A 22174-nucleotide genomic window follows, 5' to 3' on the forward strand; every position below is an offset into this window, starting at 1 on the left:
TGGGGACTGCTGGGATGGCAGGAGGCTGGGGTATGGGGCAGAGGGCCAGTTCTCCTGGGAAGAGCTGGATAACTGTGCACAAGGAAACCAACCCAGGGCAGGTCTACAAAGAGGTTCTCAGTGCCAGTTTTGCCCCCCCCAACCACACAGTGACATAAAAAGTGCCCTTATCAAGGGTGATTTTTTCACTTCCTTATGTGGCACTGACACAAATTCCCATTTGTTCCCTGTGTGTTTAAATCCGGAGCTTTCCTTTCTCCTCAGGAAAGACAAAGTAAAAGTAAAGCACAGAGAGGATTTTTAGGTGTTTTCCTACTGGGAAAGGAATGAAGATGCTGGGTTAAAACAAGTAGTCCCTGCAGTGTGATCAGCTCCCAGGAGGAGGCACACACTCCTCGGCAGCCCCATTCCCAGGAGCTGGGAGTTACCACTGGTCCAGCTCAAAATTCCAAGGTGCAGTTCAAAATTCCAAAGTAGAAACTCACGCTTTTCTACCCTTCTAGTTCAGTCATCAGAGTATCTTCATATTTCCTCTACAGAACTAGAGCTTAGGTTTGTCTGACTGTGGATAATAACTTCCAGAGCCGGATCAGATTTTGGCTGTAGGATCCCACGTGCTGTTTTCATGGAGAAAATTTCATATTCTCACAAAACAGAAGGAGAAGCAGTTGATGGAACAGCAAATCAACAAAACACTCACAAGGCTTCATTTGACACCATTCCAGCTTCCACTTTACAGCAGGAGATGGATGTAAAGGAAAAGAAGCAAACCAAAGGGAATGGCAAATCCCCCAAGCCCTGCAGCTGCTCTGTTCCCAGGGAAAGGCAGCTCAGGGAACTCACCTGAAGAGAATGAATCCATGTACTGGTTCCAGGAGTTGTTCACATCATCCAAGTAGTTTGCAGTGATGATTCCTGGGAGTCCCTCCTCCCTCTGGCACAGCTGTCCCTATGGACCATTCCTTCAGCTCTGCCTGCTGTGAGACACAACCTGAGGATGGGCCATTTAGCTCTGTACCTTTATCCTGGACCACATCCTGCTGGCCTCCAAATGCCAGATTATTGCCAGATTATTGCCAGATTATTGCCAGATTATTGCCAGATTATTGCCAGATTATTGCCAGATTATTGCCAGATTATTGCCAGATTATTGCCAGATTATTGCCAGATTATTGCCAGATTACTGCCAGATTATTGCCAGATTATTGCCAGATTATTGCCAGATTATTGCCAGATTATTGCCAGATTATTGCCAGATTATTGCCAGATTATTGCCAGATTATTGCCAGATTATTGCCATAGATGAGCCAACCACACACCGAGGAAATGAAAACTAACTGCGAGATGGTCATAAATACAAAGTTTATGTGGAATTTCAGTAAAAATACCCAGAGTATAAATTGGCAACACTTCCATGTGACAGACAATCCCAGGACATTTCCAGGAAGCAATCCCACAGAGCACAGCCCACCCAGGGGGCAGCAGATACAGAGCATTCCAAGACTCTCAAGTTTCACACAGATCTCAAGGACAAGAGGTTTGGAAGGCTGGCTGGATTTCCAGCCCGCTGGAATTTTTGACTGACTTGCTGTTCAGATCCATCAGGGACTGGCTGCCAATTTAAATTGACATTTAAACTGGTTCTCAACCACCCCAAAGTCATTTTTTGACACACATTTTGGAGGCCCTGCAGCCCTGTCCTTAATCCAAACACTCTGAACAGTCAGTGGCAGCAGCAGCTCCTCCAAGGCCATTTTGTCTACGCTGAGGTTGCAAGAACAAGCTCCAATTTTTAAGATTAATCATAACAGAACACTCAGATTGCACAAAAGGTCGATCCTGACTTTTTGGAAACACACCAAGTTTAACACAATTGTAAACAGTCTAATTAGTACTACTGGCATTATTCAATTAAAATGTGTTTTAGCGGGAAGAAAACTGATCCTGGGAAGTATATGAACATGACACCTTTACTGCACAGCTCATAGTTTTTCTGTTGAACACAAATTTAGCCTTTGCAGTGTTTCCTACTTGCTGTTTGCCAGATAAACTTTGGTCACAGCTGGGTATGTCCAGTGTCACGCTCCAATAAATCTCCTACAAACGTACAGCTAAGTTGGAAGGATCAATGGCTGCACAGCATCTCTTTTTCTAAAGCCTAATTACAATTTAGTGATCTTTGTAATGAGATACACCAATACATGTCAAACCCCATTAATATTCCCTACTTTATTGATGAAAACACAGGAGCAATGACATCCCTACTATGTTCAGGAACCCTGAGAAGCCTGGCATAGCTCATTTCCAGATTCCCAAGACAGATCTAAACCATGGTCACTTGCTGCCTGCTTACTTAATCCCTTCTTAGTGATCCCACAGGAAAATACTTGATCTCTTCAGTTTAAACAACCCAAACTCAACGGTGCCAGGCAACAGCAGAGGAAATGTCAGCAGAGACTCTGCTCAGCACACAGAGGAGCTTCTGATCTTCCTCAGAGCATCCCACAACCCCTGTGCCTTGTAGGACAAAGTGCCACTTGTGGGTTTGTTTGCCTTTGGAATCCAAAGACAGCGTAGTGAAACCCAGCTCCTGTGAGAACTCCTTGTTGTCTAAACATCCCAACACCTCGAGTTGAGCACCCAGAAGAGCTATCCCTGACTTTTTCATCCTTCAGTTCCCAACAGCGTTCAAGAAAGCCACGTGAGGTGTAAGGATGTGCTGCACCTTTTTAAGTCAAAACCTCTTCAAACAGTTGGAGAGAACATCAGGTGACTGGTTCCATGAGAATACAAAAGTGAAGCGAAATCCAATCAGAATTCCTCATGGACACACTCCCTCCTGCGCCCTGAGAACCACAAGACCCTCGGGGGTAGAGAACATCCTCTCTGGGGACAGGCAAAGGCATCACTGCCCTCAGCCTGAGCTGGATCCAGTCCCACAGATTTTTCCGTGCCCGGTAGGTTTGGATCCCCAATTTAGGGAATGTGTCTATTCTGACATTAGCTTATGCAAGTTCCTGTACCTGAACACACACCCCAGCTCCTGCTCGTGTCACGAAACGTGGTCACACTCCTGGGTTTCTTTCAGACTTCCCAGAGCTCCTGATGCACAGATAACAGAAAAAAGAAACATAAGGGAAACAGTTCTGTACTCTGAACTTTGAAGTGCACAGTTTTCAAGCTACAGTGGCCACAGAGGTTTTTTTTTTTTATTTTTGGATATAAAAGTTTAGCTTTTCAAAAGCTGCTGTGTGAGCTTCCACAACAACTCATTCCACGGGGCACACCCCACACAGACTCTTCTCATTATAGTGCAATGGATGTTATAAACCATCACATGAGACAGGACATAGACAGGAAAAGCTAAGCTTTCTTAGTAAATATGTTCTTTATGAGCATTAAAAAAAAAACCAAACAAACACAACAACAAAACATTACTTTCAACACAAATTGCCCTTATTAATCTCAGTCTCAAAGGAAACCAGCATTTTGCACTTGCAAGCTTGTCTCTTCTAATGAGAGATGATCTCATCTCTGATCACTCTCCATTCTTGAAGAACAAGGTGAAATGCATGCATGTGAGCAAGGCTTATGCAATATATATATGTATATATTTTAAAAATAGTATCAAGATTAAGACATCTTACACACATGGTCAAACACCAGCAAAACAAACATACAGGACTTCACTGTAGATGTTCCCTCCCAAAAAAACTCACGTATTAACCCAGTCAAAGGAGTGATATAGTGATTTTTCTAGTGACCCAAGTCTTCTAACCAACCTAATGCTGCCCACCTGACAAGCCATTTTCACTGTACATGTTTCAGCACACACATTTTTATTCTGATATAAGTAGCAAAACTAACAGCTTCTCCCCACCACCCAGCTGTGTCCCCTCTTTTCCCAGTGACAAAAAGTAGAAAAAGTGATCAAAGGTTAAACCCCTACGTGCCTCTTCAGTTCTGCCAAAAGTATTCCCAGTTGGAAATGGCAGGACTGCACTGCATATGACAAGCTTGGATTGGCAAGAAGTATACAACTCACTGACTGCAAAGTGAGTATTTCTTGCTACAATCTCCTGATGAGAACAAATTGGAAGGAAAAAAAAAAAAAAAAAGAGAGTCATGCTTTGGCAAAAATTCCCCCTGAACAAAATAATTTCCTTTAAACCTTTTAAAAAGTTCCAAGACATTTTCAACATTTAGCTGCCACTCTCTTTCTGCCTGAGGTTTTCAATTACTCCAACTTTTCGGGTCAAAGAACTCGAGCTGTGCCTCTGGATCACCAAAAACTGACACATGCAGGGACGTGCTGTGGGACAACAACATGAACAAAGATGAGTGAGAAAGGTGCTTCAGTTGACAGTGATAAAACCAAACCCATTGCACACAACATTTTTGAGAGAAGACTGGTAAGGTGCCTTCTTTCAGGAGTGTATCCCTTATCTGTGCTCCTGGGGCGTTTGGGAACAATAAACATTCAGAGAAGTCACAGTCCTGCCAAGCTACTGTGGAGTTAAAAGCCCTGATCTTGCTCAGGGAGGGACACACACAGACAGACAGACAGACATTCCCCAGCTGGTGAACTGAGGCTCACCCCCCCTTTTCTCTTAGAAGACAAGGACCAGCTAAGACCCCCTGGTTCTGATTGTCACGGCTAAGGTTACCCAGCATCTGTGCTTATTGAACAAAGGAAGCGAGTCCTAGCTTAAAAAAAAAAAAAAAAGGAAAAAAAAAAAAGACAAGCCTGCTGACAGAGCAGAGGTTTTGGTAAACACAAATGACAAATCAAGTTTAAGCTCCAGCTTCAGACCCTGGTCTGACACTTCTTTGGTCCAGGTGCACAAAATCCCCCACGGAGGACTAGAGTTCCTTCTCGGCCCCCTGACTTTTGCGCTGCCTCACTGAGCTCTCGCTCTCTGACTCAGTCACAGGTTGTTCACTCAAGTCTTCTGTTTCTTCTTCCCCTGATTCTTTCCCAAGTGCCAAATCCTCCTCGGAGTCCTCAGCACTCGAGTTTGCTGCATCTTCTCCCTCTGAGAGATCCTTCCCATCCGCAGCCTCTTCCGCTTCGTCCGCGGAAAGCTCCGTAGGCTCCTCCGGCTCCTCCAGCGCCGCGTTCTCCACGTTGTCCTTCGTGACAGCTTCCTCTAAACACAACAAGAGTTCCAGAGGCTGCAGTGAGACTGAACCCCGGGACAGTGGCCTGTAAAGGTGCCTCACCACCTGTGTGTTCTGAAATACTGAGGGATGTCACTGACTGGGGTTACTATCCCAGCTGGGACTGGAACCAGACCACCTTTAAGGTCCCTTCCAACAAAAAAAATTCTGTGATTTTATTGAAAACTTTGATTTTTCAATTCATTCAAACAAATCTTCAGTAGTATTTCTCCTCCACTTTCATTTGGTTTTCTTGCCTATCGGGCACAGACAACTTCCACTTTATTCTACAAACCAAAGACAACCCAATTTTCCCTGACTCCTGGATTATTGGTTCACATGTACTGCCCTCCCTCCTGCAAGTTTACACTCAAACCTACCATCTCTCACCCACTTACCAGGTGTTTCAGCCTTGTATTTTGAGCTGGCTGGGCAGAGGCAGTCTGAAATCAAAACCAGGATCTGTGGAAAGGACAAAAAGGCATTTATTAGCAATAATTACAGAGGCATTTATTAGCGGTTCCAAAAGTCCCTGCACTCATTCTTTTTAGACAGATACACATAATAAGGCTTTCTAAATTATATTATCTTGCTTAGAGACAAGAGCTAAATAAAAACATGGGAAGAAGTGCTTTCCCAGTGTGTACTAACCAGCATTCTCTGCTTTCTACTCCCCATTTTCTGCCTCCTACTTTCCTAAATTTATTCAGTATTGAAGCTGCTTGCATCTTAAGCAGACAAGTTCAGAACACAGTTGAGGAATTTTATTCCTTGAAAACTTTGAAACAATCTCGGTCAAGTTTTCCTGTATTTTGGAAAGTTATTCCATTCCTACCCCTGCCTCCCCAACATACAATGTGTGCTTCCACCTTTTGTGCTTGTTATTCAAAGAGCCCAGTGCAGTTTAACCTAAACACAAGGAAGACATTTGTGTCTCCTTGTCACATGCTAAGAATAATGCAAAGAAAAAGAGAGAGCTGACACCATGTTCAAGAAATACATTTCAATCACTGACAAGCTTTTTGGAAAGAGCTGAGAGATTAACTGTACATTTTTTCAGCTTTTGCAGTTTGGTTGGTTTTGTTTTTTTTTAAGTGAAGAAAGAAGAAGGAAAGTTTCTTTTAAATCATCATATTCATTTGCAACCAGTTACACTGACTTGATTTGCACTCCTTTGGTGAAAATCCACCATCTAGAAAAACGCAGTTGTTGAAAACACATAATGAAAGACATTTGCTTTTACACAGCAATTCTGTCCATATATTATGTCTGGGTTTGCCTAACTTCAAATTTCAACCGCTTTGAAATCACTTCCCAATACTACTGAGAACGAGACTCCAATTTTTTCTTTATTTCACTAATATTTGGGCTGAAGGGCAGAGATCCAAGTTCCAAAAACAAGCTTTACACTTCCTACAAGGAACAGTGACTTAGCAGCAGGTTAAACCAGTGATCAGCACAACTGTTTAAAAAGCCTTGGCAGTTGCAAAACACTTGTGGACCAAACAACTGTTCTGAAAGAACTTGTACTCCCATCTATATCTCCTTTTTTTAGCTCAGTTTCTTATTTGCTGTTGATATTTGAGAGGTCACAGAGCCACATCATCCAAATATTCTGTGAGGAAACAATCCCAGCTCCACAGGTAAAGCAACTTGGAATTGTTTTCACTGATGAAACAACCCAGGACTCATGTTCTGGTCCTTCACATTCCCACAGAGAGCCAACAGGCTTGCTTAGATCATCTTCCTGATGTTTTGGAGAGTGATATTTGAGTGCATGAGTAACAAGTGAGGTCAGATTTGACTGTCACTAATGAGGACTCAACCCAAAAGATCACGGGGGAGAGAGAAGTGAGATTTTGTTAAAACCAAGCTGTAATCAAGACCCAACCTTTACCACAAGCAGGGGAGTGAATGTGCAGTATGGAATGCCTCAGAATTTTAACAGAATAGATCAGACTGATCCAGCTGGGAGGGACCTACACGACCCTCTAGTCCAACTGCTGAGCAAGGTGGAGCTGACCAGGTTAAAGCACATTATCATGGGCATTGTCCACAATAATGGAACACTGACAGGCCTGGGGCATCACCCACCTCTCTAGGAAGCCTCTTGCACTGTTTGACCACCCCCTGGGTGAAGAAACGCTTCCTAATGTCCAGTTTAAACCTCCCCAGCAGAGCTTTGAACTCCTCTCACACATTCTACCACTGGACACCAGGGAATGGATATTAGTATTTAATAGTATATTATTAAAGCAAAGTTTTTTAGTATGAGAGAAGTTGGGTTTATTTTTTTTCCACAAGTTAATACAAAGCAAAAGTTGTAGGTAAACGAGAAAAAAAAGTCATCTGCTTTCTTACCAAACCCAGGAACAGGCCAATCAGTAAAGTGGCCAAGATGAAGATTGCATAAGAAACCCAAACATGAATTCCAAGAGTGCCGGTGAGGTAGTTATGGATTTGCTGGAAACGAGAAAGAGATAATTAATAACTTTATAGCTAAAACCAGTTATGATTTCTACTGCCCACACCATTGCCTAAATTGCTCTCTGATTAAGCCCTTTCATTTAATAGTATTTATACAAAAGTCTTTCCTTTCTGACACCGGTAGATCGTGTTTTTCTTTACTGAGCTGTTCACATTAAAAGGCTTTTTAGGCAGAGGATGCACAATTCCTTCTTCCTGAGACACTCATCATTAGAGATGCCATAACAATCTTACTGTGGATGAATTTCTGAGGGAGCCTCAGAGCACACAGGGAAGTGTCCCAACATCCTTCACCCTTATATGGCAACTCTCCATTAACTGAAATTAAGCCATTTATTTTACTTTAAATGTTTAGCTCCTAAAAGGACCCACCCATTCTAAGCAGAGTCGGAGATAATAATCCAAATACAGTATTAATATCTCTTTGCAACTGCAAACCTACAAATTCAATTCAGTGAATGAAGCAGCCCAATGACTCAGGTGGTCTGGGAGGAAGTCAATTATGACATTAGATCTTTCCAAACAAACCACAATCAACACTCACAAGAGCCCAGATACTGAAATTCCAGAGTACTTTTAAGTGTTAGAACAGCTTCCAGTATTTATTAAAGCACTGCAAGCAGAGTGAGGAAATGTACAGCTGAAATATTCATCCAAGGGGAAAGTTAATTAGAAAAGGTTCCTTCCCAGTTCATCTTTCAGGAAGGAAACTATGGAGATACAACATCATTACACAACAACCACAGAAGAGAAACACCACAAGGCTATAAAAAGTTAATAATATCCAGAGAGAATCAAAGAGAGTTTGCACAGGAAACCAACAACTCCAAGTTCTGTTGGATTCCGGGTTAGTTTGATGCTGACTGGAAGTGATACAAACTATTCAAACTCTCTACTGTATTTATTTTTTGCAGGATGTTACAATGTTAAGATATTTTGCTACAGTCAAATACAGTCTCAATCTCAGCTACACTTGAAGATTTTTTAAGTGGATGTTCCCTGCACAAAACGGGAAAGGTCTGAAAATTCTCATTATTTGCATGCACAGGAAGAGCTTTGATAGCTCCCAAATGAAAGCATCTTGAAATATTTAAGTAAAATATATTACATGTTAAATGTTTTACAGTGTACACTAAGTATTTCTCCTTTACTTTTGATAATCAATCATCCAAATTTGTGCCCCAAGGAAACACTGTTGGCAGTTTGAAACCCCCAAAAAAATAAACCCTTTACCCTCCCTTCTCCTGTACAAACACAGTGCAAACAAACTGCAGAACAACATGATTAAACCCTGAAAATGAGGTAATCTTGAGGAATAGTATTAAGTGAGATAATCTGGTAGATCCTAAATGCATTCCTGGCATTTACAACCATTTTTGCAGCAGCTCTCAAAAAAAAAAACCCACCTACTTTATCCCCTTAGCACAGTTTGATAGAGCTTTGTAACTACACCAAGATAATAAGAAAAGGAAGTGTTTTTATTATTGATTATAATCTTCACAGTCAAACTGCCATTTTTTGCATAGATTATTAGCACTTCAAAATTTATAGTGCAAAGACACTATAAACCCTATATATATATATATATGTACACACACTACAAAGGCAAACTTCAGTCTGATAAAAGGATAATAAAAATTTTGGTTAGGTTTTGACCACTGGGATTATTCTAATCATAAAAAGGGGGTGTAGGAAACCCCACCCCACAGTCACTTACCCTGATCCACCCCGAGAAGCGGAACAGCCCTGCCATTCCGTGCATCCTAGAAAAGAAGGAAATGGAAGGAACAGGTTCTAAGATGGGGCAGTTGGGATACACAGCAAACTGCACAGAAACCAGGATAAGATTCCATAGACTTCCAATGCCCTTCAGGCCCCAGGAATTATCAGGAGGAGGTCACTGTAAACCCATTTGAGACCCTGAAACCCTAAACCAGTCCCTTGAAAGAGGACTGTTGATTCTATCAAGGAAGAGCAGTTTCACAGCACAACCCTGTACAGCCCTAACCCCCTTTTTCCCAACTCCCAGAAGCCCTGTAGCTCCTCTCCCCATTACTAAACATCCTACAGCTCTTCTTCCTTCTCAGATAAAAAAAATAAGGACCCTCTGTGGATCTCTGAGGTAAATTTACACATAATAGATTCAGCCAGGATGAAATGCAGGCCACTCACATCTCAGGTTCATCCTTTGTGTCATGCAAACACTCTATTTGGTATTTCAAAGCAAATCCACCCTGAAAACAAATTTTGATACACTTTGTAAGCACTACACTGCTTCCCATTCCACAGGAGGACAAAAGGCTCTCTTGTAAAGACACAAATAAAAAATCCTTAAAGCTAAAGGCTGCCTGGCCCAGTAGCCAGGAATCATGAAGGAATAATCTACATAAACATGCTCTTGATTCCAGCACTCAGCAGATATTGGAAGTGGCACTTACATAATGCTCAGTGGCTGTATTATTTTTAATCTCTTTTCAAAGATGACAAACAAGCCTTAGCAGGCAGGAACAAAAGGGAATGCAGCAAATAAACTGCTTTTAAAGGTGAGAAACTGGAAAGCAGGCTGTCAATCCAGATTGCTTCTGCAGAGCTACACGTCTATGGAATAGAGGTCTTTTGTCTGTAAGGTGTCAACACAGGGCCCTTAGTGAATAATGAGCTATAAAACATGGCTGTTGTTAATAAAAACAACACATTACATTATAGAAGATGGAGATTTCCATCCTGCCACAGGTTCCACAGCTTCCCATTTCCTCTCTAAAATGTAGCCTTGAAGATCTTCCAGTGTCCGGGAGCCTCGGTATCTGCGGAACACTCCGTCGTTGGCACTGGAAAACAGGAATTCCCATTGACACACACGTCCCCTAAAATGGTATCCATGGCAAAAAAACCTCAAGCAAAACCCCACACACATTATAGATTTCACTTGCTCAGAAATCTGAGCGTTTTGGAACTGCATTCCATGATGGAAGGTCTCAGTCTTTACCAAAACTTGTTAAAATATTCACTTGCACTCCAGCAAATACAAAGCACATGAGGTTAACAACCAAACCCTTTTTTAAATACAACTCAGAATTAGAAGTGTACATATAGATGTGTATATATATCTGCATGACTCATGACACCCTGACTTAATAAAGGGTTCAGTATTTTAGGGATGACAACACTTTATTGGAGTAGAGCTACAGGAACTGCCTTCTCTGATCCATTTTTTAAAGTACTGGTAACAGGGAAACTTAGTGAAGTCCCTTAAAGTAAGATGAGGATTTTACCATGCAAGCAAAGCTCCAGCAGTAACCTGAGCTAAAACCACAAGTCAGTACTCCTTCATTCCCCCCTACATGTCAGAGTTACAGTCCAAAACAAGTGACAAGCAGGACCCAACAGCTGCAGTTTCCAGCAGGAAACACTTACTGGTAAATTGTAGGAAGTGTCGTGACAAAGAAACGACCACTCAAGCCTAGAAAGGGGGGAAAAAAAGGAACAAGCAATTCAGTAAAACTGAAGTTTCTCAGTATTCTGACTTATCTATAAATACCTACATATTTTAACTAGAAAGCAGCAGATGCAGGGCTGTTACCACTGTTTTGTAAATACAGGTTTAACAGTTTGTCTTCAGAAATGCTACAAACAGTAACAGATACTAAATACGGACAAACTATGGAAAAATGTTGACCTTGGAGAACGTTTACTGCAAGCAAATTTTTCTAATTAATGGTTTTCCTTGATCAATATTTGCAAAGAGCTGAAGTTTGTGACCAGACCAGCTCCAACCGAGAGGAAGAGCCACACAAATGCACATCGTGTTCCAGGATGCTTCCAGGTTCTTATTCTTCCTTGCCACACATCATTCCTCTCCAGGTAACTACAAAGATGGATAAAATAGCTTGGGACATCTCAGCATTCTGTTTGGTAAAATACTGCCAGTTTAAGCCCTGACAATCCCTTTTGGAGCATCAGCCATGAGACAGCAGAAGGGACAAAAAAAAACCAAACCAAATAAACCAAAAAAGAGCCTCCAGAGGTGATGAACCCCTAGATGTGCAGTCCAACTCCATTAGGAAGGGCTGAATTCCTCAAGCCAGCGACTGCCATTCATCTAAAGCACCAATGTAAAGAGTACAGATATTTAACTTGGCCTTTTGTAAAATTCTGTGAAAATCTTTGGGGAAACTAAGTCCCTATTCAGCTTTCAATAATGCAAACAGCTTTAGGCACCAGGACTAGCCATGGGAAAGTATTGGAGCAAGAGAGTTTCTGCCTTTAAAGACAAAGATGAGCCATACTGCAACAAGACAGGTATATTTAAAAGGAGTTTCAGTGGTAATGTTTTTTCTAGTTTGAATTCCTCCATGGAATAGGCAAAAAAGTGTTGTGGCTCCTTTTGTTGTTTGGGGGCTTTTCATAGATGTTTAAAGCATCTTTAAAGCTCCAGAAAGGAAACTTTCTTTGCTTCAACTTTTTAGCTCTCTGCCTTTACTGCTGTGAGATGCAAGGTGGTGGCAGACTTTACAAACCAGTTAAAAGCTGTGCCAGCACAGGAGATGCAAAGTAAACAAAGGCCCAAGTGTAACACCGGAATTAATAAAGCACAAAGCACAGCTGCACAAGGAAAACTGGCTGGAGAGCCATAAAGCACATAATGAGCTTAAGAACAGAGAAAGTCATGGGCACACTGAAAAGACTCCCTGAAGTTCTTACAAACACTGGGCAGGCAAAGAGAAAACAAAATAGCTGCCTTAAACCTCTTACCAGTAGCCAGTCTTAGAGCAAAGATGGTCTCAGGGGAATAATAAAACCTAAAAGTTTAAAATCCGTTGCCAAAATGCATTGAAGCATCCCCAAAACTTTAGCTGGAGGTTTGCTGGTTATCTAAGGCACCTCCAGCAAAAGCAGATGTGAGTCAGCTACAAAATTTAAGCATAGTAAGTTTTGGTGTGTGTTTAACACAGAGTTAAAGTGGCTACTAGTTTAACTTGAAACACAGTTAAGCATCTGCTTGCAAACCAAAAACTGGCATCCATTATGAAATCAACAGCTAATCAAGAACAAAGAAACCTTCAGTATTTGCACTTAAACACCCCCTAAAATACGCAGAGATCTAAAAACACAGCTGCTTTCATCCAACAGCTACTCAAGGCAGATCCAGAAGACCCGAGAAGTCTCATTTTAATTCACAGGTGAACGTTGCAGCTGGGAGCTTAAAAAAGGCACCACAAACACACAGAACCTGGGGATCCAGAAGCATCTCCAGGACTTGCCTTTTCCATCCTGAGTGTTTCAATAGAGGAGATGAGGCAAGAGGAGGCACTTTAAGGCCGGAACATGCAGTGACTGAAATGTGCTGGAAGGCCATTAAGGCTCTGGAGGGTTTATTCTTCAGGCATCTGCTGCAATTAAGCCCCATGAACGGCCACTTTTCTCCTGCAGGTTTTGGCAGGGCAATTTTCTGCAGCTCTGCACTCATCTCGTGGGTTCCCCCCAGCTTAACACGTTTTGGCTACTTTCAGTGTGATGGAGGGGTTGCATAATCAACACTAATTAAGGTACCATTGTGCAGGCAGGAACAGGAGACTGAGCACTTCAACACCCCAACTGAAAGGATGGAGCACAGCCCGTGGTAAGAATACTTTGGGAACCTTGGAAAGCTTCCAAAGGAACTCAGGTACCTTCAGAATCACATCAGCACCAGGGGTCAGATAAGGGAATAAATGTTTGTTTTCCAGTCTGAGTATGAAGTATCTGATCCCTGCCATTCAATTTTTTTACCTTTGAAGTCCCAAGTATTTTATTTTTACAGCCTCCTATCCGAAAGTGCATTTTTAAATTACAGCCAGTGCCAGTCAAGATGGAAATCCTTTCATTGGAACATTACATAAGCCAAAGAATCCCTGTCTAATTGGGAGAAAATAACTGGATAGGATTATAATGAATGCCCATTTGCAGCCTTGCTCCAGGGTAACCATTGCTTTGTTAAAGTGAGAAGTTGGCTTTAAATTTACATCTATTTACCAAAATGTAATATTTAGATTAATCTGTTTATTAAGCTATTAATGATTACTATATGCAGCTTTTTGGCCTAAGAGTTTCTGCATATTTGTGAACTTTTAACAAAGCATGAACCCATAAAAGGTGATTTTAAGACCAGAGTTTCAGTAATTTCCCTGCTGTTATTTGATAAAGCAACTTGTTCAGCATGTTTTCAACTCATAAAATGAACACATTTTACACACACTTTCTAAGGCAAAAAAAGAAAAGAAAAAAAAACAGTAAAGCTCAGCCTTTTTATTCTAGTAACATCTCTGATACTGCTGACAAAATCCTTTATCCCCTCAAAGCCAAGACAAGCGTGAAGCATTCCCAAGGGATGCAGAGGTTTAAACAATATTAGCACTGCTTGTACAAACACACATCCAAACCTCTGAAGGGAGTCACCAAAGGAGTAAATTAGATTGCAGTTCTGCTTCTGAGGACAGCAAAAAAAACCCTTCCATAAACACATTTGCATATGTGCATCACCAGCAGAAAACAACAACAGAAATAACAAATAACTGCAATTCAAAGCACTACCACAATTAAATAAGACAATAAAGCAGCACCATCATAGAAACAGTTAAGGACTCTAATTAAGGCAGTGCTACCACACCCTGGGACTCTTCAGTTACAGAGCTGGAATCTTCTGCAGACACTTTGGAGGAGACAGGAATGAGACAGGCAACAGCTTTCAGGGAAGTGGATTAAAATAGAGAATAAGCCTCTTCTATTAAGTATTAAGCCAGATCACTCCCCCAATTCTTTAATCCTTCAAATGGAGTTTATAAACTTCACAGATAGGAACTACACGGAGAAATAAAAAGGTGCATGAGGTTATATCGGTTTTAAAAGCTAAATAAGTACTAAGTGGTGCTTATATTGAATAATTCCCATTCCTAAAACAGTCTGTTTCATGCTATACCTGGTTCCTGAGTGACATCCACCTTCCCAACAGTGATGCCGAGATGTTCACTCTCCTTGGCAAAGCTCTCCCAGGTGGATTCAATCTGCTGACAAGCTGGACACCAGGGAGCATAACTGAAGGGGAGAAACAGGTTAAATACTTTAATATTCTTACACTTAAAGACACTCAAATTGACTCATCCTACAGAGAAGATTCAAACATATCAATCACAAAGGAAAAAACCCACAGTTTTTCTTGATCAAGTCTGCTGAACAAGACAATCAGGTAGTTTTTTATCAATCCCTACATTCCTCTTCCTGTTATTAAAACAAAAGCAAATCTCCAAAGGTTGGAAAAATTCATATCCAAACTCCTCAGCACTTGTGATGGATTCTATTTACATAGGAAATAAATCCATTTCCATGGCAGCTCTCTGAATTATTGATGCCGGGCTGTGCTCTGCAGCGGATCCTTCATCCATCATCACAACATCTTGTATTGATTTCCCACACCTCAGAACTTCTAGAAATTACATCTGCCTCAGCCCACTCCTCCATACAGCAGAACACGTCCTTTCTGATAGCACCCATTAGAGATTTAAACAGAGTGCACATCAAACTCCTACTGCTCAGACTTATTGTCTTGCTCGGGTCTTGTTTTCTCCCTGGATAATTTCAGAGAAAGAACATTTCAAAAGATGAATTTCTGGTCATTTCTCACAGAGGGGGTCGAAACAAATTTACTCTGAGCGCTTCATGGGAGCTTTGAAACTTTAGTATTTAAAAATAGGAACTCTCGTGGCTTGGGAGTTAAAATGACACATTTAAAAATACTTGTATTTAACTGTACTAGAAATTTTTAACTGTGAAAGCCACTATCTTGTTGGGGTGTTTTTTTTTTTGAGTCACCATCATCCTGCGTGAAAGCATCTGAAAAAAAAAGGACATAAATCTTATCCTGCCAGAAGACAGCTCCTCCATACATTTCCAAAAGCTGCTGGAAACAAGCCTCACATGCAGCACTGTTTCCATTGTGCTGCTGGCCTGCAGAGGGCTTTTAATAATAGTCTGACAGGTACTGTACTTCCCAAACAGCACTATTTCATTAGAGCAGCCTGACTGATAAGTAAGAACCACATGCATCCATCAGATAACGCTGCTGGTGTTGCTCTAACACGAAAGACAGAAGCTGGACTGTTTTCCAAATGTGTCAAATTCATGCCATGAGATTTTCACAGTTAATGCACCTGTTTAGTCTGATCTTGAAATAGAAATAGGGGCCCTATCGAAGTTTATATTTACATTTGACGTTCATGAGCAGCTCTGAATGAAATTAGGTGGAATATTCAACACACATGGCTAACATTCTTATCACTATAAATATTTTCTTTAGTTCAAAGCAGCATTGAAATCCGCCCATGTCACGGTTTGGCAGTGACACAACACAACAATGAACTTGCCCAAGAGCACTCATTGTTGACTACCTGGTTTTTATTACTGATACTGGACATGGCATGGCAATAGTTCCATCCCATGCTACAGGATCCAGCCACTCCAGCACGACCAGGACGAAAATATTTGCTTTACATTCCTGAAATTACACATCCAGCTCTTGCCAGCCAGGAAACACACTCTGTCCACACGAGTACAAGACAGAACTTGCATGAGAAATCAGATTTCTGCAAGTTAGCACTGCTGTTTACTTCAGCATCCTCTCTTTTCTGAAGCTATAATGCCTGCATTTGTTATGCAGCACCTGAAGCACCAAGGAATTAAGGAGTGCTTCCTGGAAATAACAAAAAAAAATTATATTAACAAAGCATTATTGTGCCTCAGTCTTAAAAATATCTTCCCTTACACTTTCTCTTTCAGGAGGGTACTGGAGAGCAAAATACTTGATGCTTAGATCATCTTCATCAAAGCTTCCAAAAGCTTTCTTTCTGCACCCTGAAGAACTGAGGCTTTAAGGAACTACTTGATTTCAACGTGGGCTTCTAATGAATCCTTTAGGACTGTGGCTGATTGATATTTCCACAGAAGTCACAGTACAACTGCCATTCTTATATTCCCCAGAAAAAAAACAAAATAAAAAAACCTGTAGGAGCAGGAAACAACACCACCAAATTTAGGGCTGTTACCCCTCCTGCTCCTGCCTTTGCACAAGGGGCAGCTCCAACTGATACCTTGTTTGCAGTGCTCCCTGTGCCTTACAAGAAAACAGGCCTTTCCAACTTAAAAATCTAAGTCCACCGGAATTTAAACCAAGACTTGGGCACTTGGTTAAGGAGAGAAAGTTTTCAGTAGCCTGTTACACCTTAAAAAGCAATTTGCTGTGCTTCACCATTTAACAGTCAGATGGAAAACACCACATAGCTACAAATCACACGCTTCCAAACTATTCACTGCAGGCAGGTTTCACAGATTTCCCAACACCCAGCTCCTATCTGGCACAAAGTTTTACAGCTGAAATATTCCCATAGGCTGTCAGCCCTCCATAAAAAGAGGCAGCTGACATCTATCACTGCAACAACAATTGGCCTCGGGGGGTTAAAAATCACTATTTCCAAGTAGTCAGGAGTTTTCTGGTTCCTACTCCAACCCATTACAGCACCCGAAGCTTTTTGCAGAGGGCACAGAGAAAGCAACACACAAAAGCCAAATTTGAGGCTCTTAGACACACACTTTGCTTTTGACTTCTATTTATCTCTGATTTAAAGCATAAAAGCTTTGGCTTTCACATACCAGCAACTTCACTGAGGCAATACAAAAAATAAAATCCCCACCATAAGTTAAAACCAGTTTGAGCAAAGTGCCATTCAGTGCAGAGGAGATCAGTAAAACACAGTGACTTCACTGAGATGTCCTGATACAGCTCCCAACTCTGAGCCATTCGTGTCTCTTCTTGTTCTGCTCACCAGTTCCCTCATTTTCAAAGAAATGTAACTGACTCCTCCTGCCTGCTTTTTCCCCCTCCCATCATTGATAATCTCAGTGAGGAGATGTAACATCAAGAGCACCATTTCTTAAACCAAACTGTTTGATGGAGTTCCCGTCGGCAGAACTCTTAAAAATAAAGTAAAAATGTTCAGACAGCATCTAACAGTCTGTTAAAACAGTAGCAGAATTCAATTATTACTTTTATTCTTTTAAGTAGTTTTGCCTTATTTGCTACAGATTTCACAAGCATACAAAAAAAAAGAGACCCTCAACAACTTTCCATACACAAGCTTTTTTTTTTTAAGAAGGAGAAATTAAAGTATAAAGCAAATCAATCACTAAAAAACTATGTAAAATATTCTAGAGCTTCAGCAGATTAAGTTCCATCACTCTCCATGGTTTTATGTCCCCTTCTGCAATATTAAGCATCTGCTACAAGGATATTTCTGCTTCATATTTTATCAGTTTTGATAACTTGACTTTCATTCCCCCTCCTTTCTGGGTTTTATTGGGTTGTTTAGTGCTTGGAGTTTTTTTAAGAACAGGACAAAGAAAAGCTTGGATACTAACAAGAGACTAAACTCCTAAGTGACAGAAAATTCCCAATCTTATTGAACTTTCAATCTAAGCTACAGCAATCATTAAATAATTTATTAAATCCTTCAGGAGTTTATTTTACACAAAGTGTTTCGAGCCAGCCGATTAAAAGCATTAAACCATCTGAACACCAAAACATTCAGTTACATTTTAGCCCCCCCCCACAGCCAAAAGTGCTGGTGGGAGGACTGAGCCCTTGGGGTTATCAGGCCTAGGAGGCAGCAGGGCAATATTTAATGATATATGACAAAGGGAAAAGAAAGTATGGACCTATACTATAATAAGCTAGCCTTAGAAACGTGACTATTACACTGATTTTTCACCTGGCTAGAATTAAAATAGAAAATTAAGGCATTCTTTTTCAGGTGCTAAAACAAAAGGGAAGCAAAACATTTAGCACCTGGTGTAGAAACAAGAACCTAAAGTACTGCAGATGTAACAAGAGTGTAAATAGTTTCTTTTGTACTCAGAGATCAAGTTCATTGATGGTGGTTTTGGTAGTTTGTTTTTTGGGTTTTTTTTGTCTGATTGTTTTAATTTACTTCAAAAAGAAGAGGATGTTAAATTAAGATAAATCGAGCTTGGAACAAGCTATGTTTACAAACACAAAACAAGCAGAGCAGAAATTAGCTCCCTACATTCCAAACGGGCACAACATTAAAGACAAAAAGAAAACTCCTGGCGTTAAGGAATCATTATCTCGCTCCTACAGACCGGAGATAAGGAAATCAGGAAACTTTGTTACACAGCTCATCCCGGCAGCAAATTCGCAGCCCTCCAGTGAGGACCTGTGTGCTCTGATAGTTACAGGAGGCAAAAAGTGTTGCAATGTCTTGCAGAGACACTTTATCCAGAATGTTTTTATCAATGAACTGCAGCAGCACTTCCAGGGCCTGCGATTTTGCCAGCTCTGAATAACCAAATATTTATAACAAGTCAGCCAAGTAAACACACTTCAGCTACAAGGGATGGAGGGAAAAAATCCTATTTCCACTACAGGTCCCACACACAAGTAATTTCAAACTTAAATATCTCTAGTTGTGCACGTGGGAACAATAAAAATTGGAATTTCAGAGTAAATTTTCCAGAAAAACTGACATTAAACAGCAGCAGTACCTGTTCCTCACCATGGCAAAAGGCTTCAAGAGCAGGTGACCAAAATAAGTATTTTTTTTTTTTCAAGAGATCCTATAACAACATTTGCATTAATTAAAATAAGCACTGCTTGGAAAACAACGGTCTTGTAAAGAAACAGGAGGTTCTTCTAACAAACGAGGTTTTAATGAGCATTACTGCAGTCCTGCCAACAGACCCACCACACAGCACGGGAGGAATCAATGGACTGACAGGCAGGACTCCTGGCTGGGATCACCAGCTCTGAACCGGATAAAAACCACCAGGAACCCAAAATCCATCAGCACGAGAACTGCTGCAAGAACAGTGAAAAAAAAAAAAATCAATACTAGATCTCAAACTCCTGATTAGACACGATTGGAAATGTCAAACTCTCCCTAGTTCGACAACACCAGCACTGGGTTTCAATAGTCAATGAAGACAAAGGTTTCTCCTCAGTAAAAAAAAAAACAGAAAGCACTAGAAGTGCACCCCAGAAAGAAGCACAGAGAACTGAGGATCTTTCACACATCACACACTGCACAGAAAATGAAATAAAGTCTAATTTAAGCAATGCAGCAACATGTTCCACACTCTGCCAGCAGGAAAGCTGACCCTGCTATCGTCAGTGCCTGTCACTCCAAACCAGAGGGGAATGTTGCAAGTGGAATAAAGACTTGCAAAGGATTTTAACTGCTTGCTATCCCAACCACTTCTGATATCAGTTAGCTCCTCTTTTTTTCCTTTCTCAAAAGCATGCACCACTAATTATTGAAATATTTTCTACTAGAAATAAAAACTTGTAGTTGCCATAAATAACCCTTTTCCTCCTTAAAACTCACCAACACACATGTGAATCAGTAACTTCCATACAGCTGCTTCCACAGGAGACTAAGATGTACCGAGTGAAAACATTTCAATTTAAAAAATAGATTTATTTTCTCCCGCTTTGAGGTTCTCTCTTTCCCCACCTTTTAGATCACAATAAATGAAAAGGGAAAGAAAGAGACTCAAAATCAAATCCTTAGCACCACAGTGGGCACCCCAGGTCTCTCAGCCAGCTATTTCAGGATTGTTCCCACCTAGTCATTGATTAACACCAGGTGTCCAGCAGGATCCTTAACAGTAAAGTCCTGAGGGAAGTGATATTCCCTCCCCCTAATCAGAGACTAACAAGAGATATTTGGAGACATCTCAAATTCAACAGTAAAGCAAAACTTTAGGCAGCTGAGCAGGTATTTGTGCTGGAGCATGGGTTCAGATGTTCAACCTGTTTCAAACTTCAGCACCTCCACAAAGCAGCACACACCCCACAATAAAACCCTATTTCATAGCTGCACAGCCCACAGGCACCATGTGAGTTTACTGCCTACTTAAACTACTTTTTTATTCATTGCTGTCTTTAAAAAAAACCCTCAAGCTCCTACCCCTTCTAAATACAAGCAGGTGAGCAAGGCTCCAAGAACAGAACACCACGTGAACTTCAAGAACTGTGTCATGTCTCAAAACTTAAAACTCCAAACAGATAAACCTCTCCTGATGTCACCCGGCCTGGGAACAGCAGCACTGGAACGTTAATGAAACCTGATGGATCTCCCTTGAAGGAGAATCCAGAGCTCAAGGCTTGGAGTGAGGGTGTGCTGGGGTATTACATAACGCTGCTTTGGAAGCCTGCTCCTGCTAAGTATTCCCTATGGAATTCAGCGTTCCTAGAGCTCGCACAGAACCCAGGGACAGCCCCCCGATGGCAAAGCAGGACGAGGAGCAGCACCTGACACTATTCCTCAGCAAGGAGCTGGGCGGAATGATCCCATTTAACCTCGGGCACTTGGACAAGAACCCGAGGGCCAGCTGCTTCACAGAGTCACAGAGTGGTTTGGGCTGGAAAGGGGCCTTGGAGATAATCCAGTTCCAACTCTCTGTCACAGGCAGGGACACCTTACACTAGGCCAGGTCGCTCAAAGCCCCATCCAAACCGGCCTTAAACACTTCCAGGGATGGAGCATCCACAACGTCCCTGGGTAACCTGTGTTAGGGCCTCAACATCCCCAGAGTATATTTTTCTAGTATCTAATCTGAGTGTACTCTCAGCTGGAAGCCATTCCTCCTTATCCTGTCACCACATGCCCTTGTACACAGTCTTGCCCCACCTTGCCTCCCAGTTCCCTTCGGGTACTGGAAGGCTGCAATGAGGTAACCCCAAAGCCTCCTCTTTCCCAGGCAGAACAAGCCCAACTCTCTCAGCCTTTCCTCACGGGAGAGGTGCTCCATCCCTCTGATAAATTTGGTGGCCTCCTCTGGACTCCCTCCAACAGGTCCATGTCCTTCATTCAGCGTCCTTCATTCCCCAGAAAGGAGCGACCCGTGTAACCTTGGTCGCTCTGTGCCCGCACAGGAGGAGAACCTGAGGGGCAGCTACTTCTGTCGGGTCACCCCAGCCGAGGGCAGCGAGTGCCCGCAGGCTCAGGGCGGGCGGGGGGGACAGCGGGCACCGCCGCCTCCCTCACGCCGTGCCCGGGCGGGGGAGCTGCGCGGCCCCTCCAGGGCATGGGAAGGCCGGCAGTGCCCAGCCTCCTCTTCCCCACTGCGGGGCAGGAGGCACCGGCCGCACCCGCCCTTCAGCGGGAGCCCCTCACCGGGAGCCCCCCGAGCCCCCCCGGCACACGCTGCCTCCGAGGCGGGCGGGAAAGCGGCCGCTACTCACAACTCCAGCATCCACTGGCCCTGCAACACCAGGCTCCAGTTGGAGCCGCACAGCACTCGCACGGGGCTCCGCAGCTCGCCGGGGCTGGAGGAGGAGAAGGAAGAGAAGGAGGACGCGGCGGCGGGACCCAGCAGCGCCGCGAGGAGCGGGGCGCTGAGCAGCCACCACCCCCGGCGCCAGCGGCCCAGCGCCATGTTCGGCCCGCCCGCCCTCAGGAAGTGCGGGCGCGAGCGGCCGCCG

General features: G+C 42.4%; 1 protein-coding gene across 4 annotated transcripts; it reads right to left on the reverse strand.

Annotated features, from left to right (window-relative positions):
- Nucleotides 1-1345: 1345 nt before the first annotated feature.
- On the reverse strand, nt 1346-22161 carry TMX4 (thioredoxin related transmembrane protein 4). Of its 4 annotated transcripts, none has more exons than XR_007905458.1 (9): nt 21935-22161; nt 14603-14718; nt 11062-11107; nt 10347-10475; nt 9365-9410; nt 7522-7623; nt 5559-5622; nt 4172-5150; nt 1346-3102 (listed from the first exon to the last, which is right to left on the reverse strand). XR_007905458.1 is itself a non-coding variant. In XM_051793076.1 (8 exons), the coding sequence occupies exons 1-8, from the start codon at nt 22126-22128 to the stop codon at nt 4864-4866; spliced, it is 984 nt and encodes a 327-aa protein (XP_051649036.1). In that variant the 5' UTR covers nt 22129-22161; the 3' UTR covers nt 1346-4863. The 4 variants fall into 4 exon arrangements, 1 of the variants encoding a protein (XP_051649036.1); XR_007905459.1 differs by having other exon boundaries at nt 1346-2773; nt 3024-5150; XR_007905457.1 differs by having other exon boundaries at nt 1346-2846; nt 3024-5150.
- Nucleotides 22162-22174: the final 13 nt, after the last annotated feature.

Source organism: Manacus candei, unplaced genomic scaffold (genome assembly GCF_025592945.1).
Source record: "Manacus candei isolate 608988 ecotype Guabito, Panama unplaced genomic scaffold, ASM2559294v1 h1tg000035l, whole genome shotgun sequence".
NCBI lineage: Eukaryota > Metazoa > Chordata > Aves > Passeriformes > Pipridae > Manacus > Manacus candei.

What these genes read in the sequence shown, in the direction of transcription:
- TMX4 (XM_051793076.1), bottom strand. Translation starts at nt 22,128, where the DNA reads ATGGCGCTGGGCCGCTGGCGCCGGGGGTGGTGGCTGCTCAGCGCCCCG. An exon ending in ACACTTCCTACAATTTACCA is followed by an intron (nt 10,476 to 11,061) that starts GTAAGTGTTTCC and finishes CCTGTTTTCCAG; the next exon opens with TGCCAACGACGGAGTGTTCC. An exon ending in AAATCTCCATCTTCTATAAT is followed by an intron (nt 9,411 to 10,346) that starts GTAATGTGTTGT and finishes CTTCTTTTCTAG; the next exon opens with GATGCACGGAATGGCAGGGC.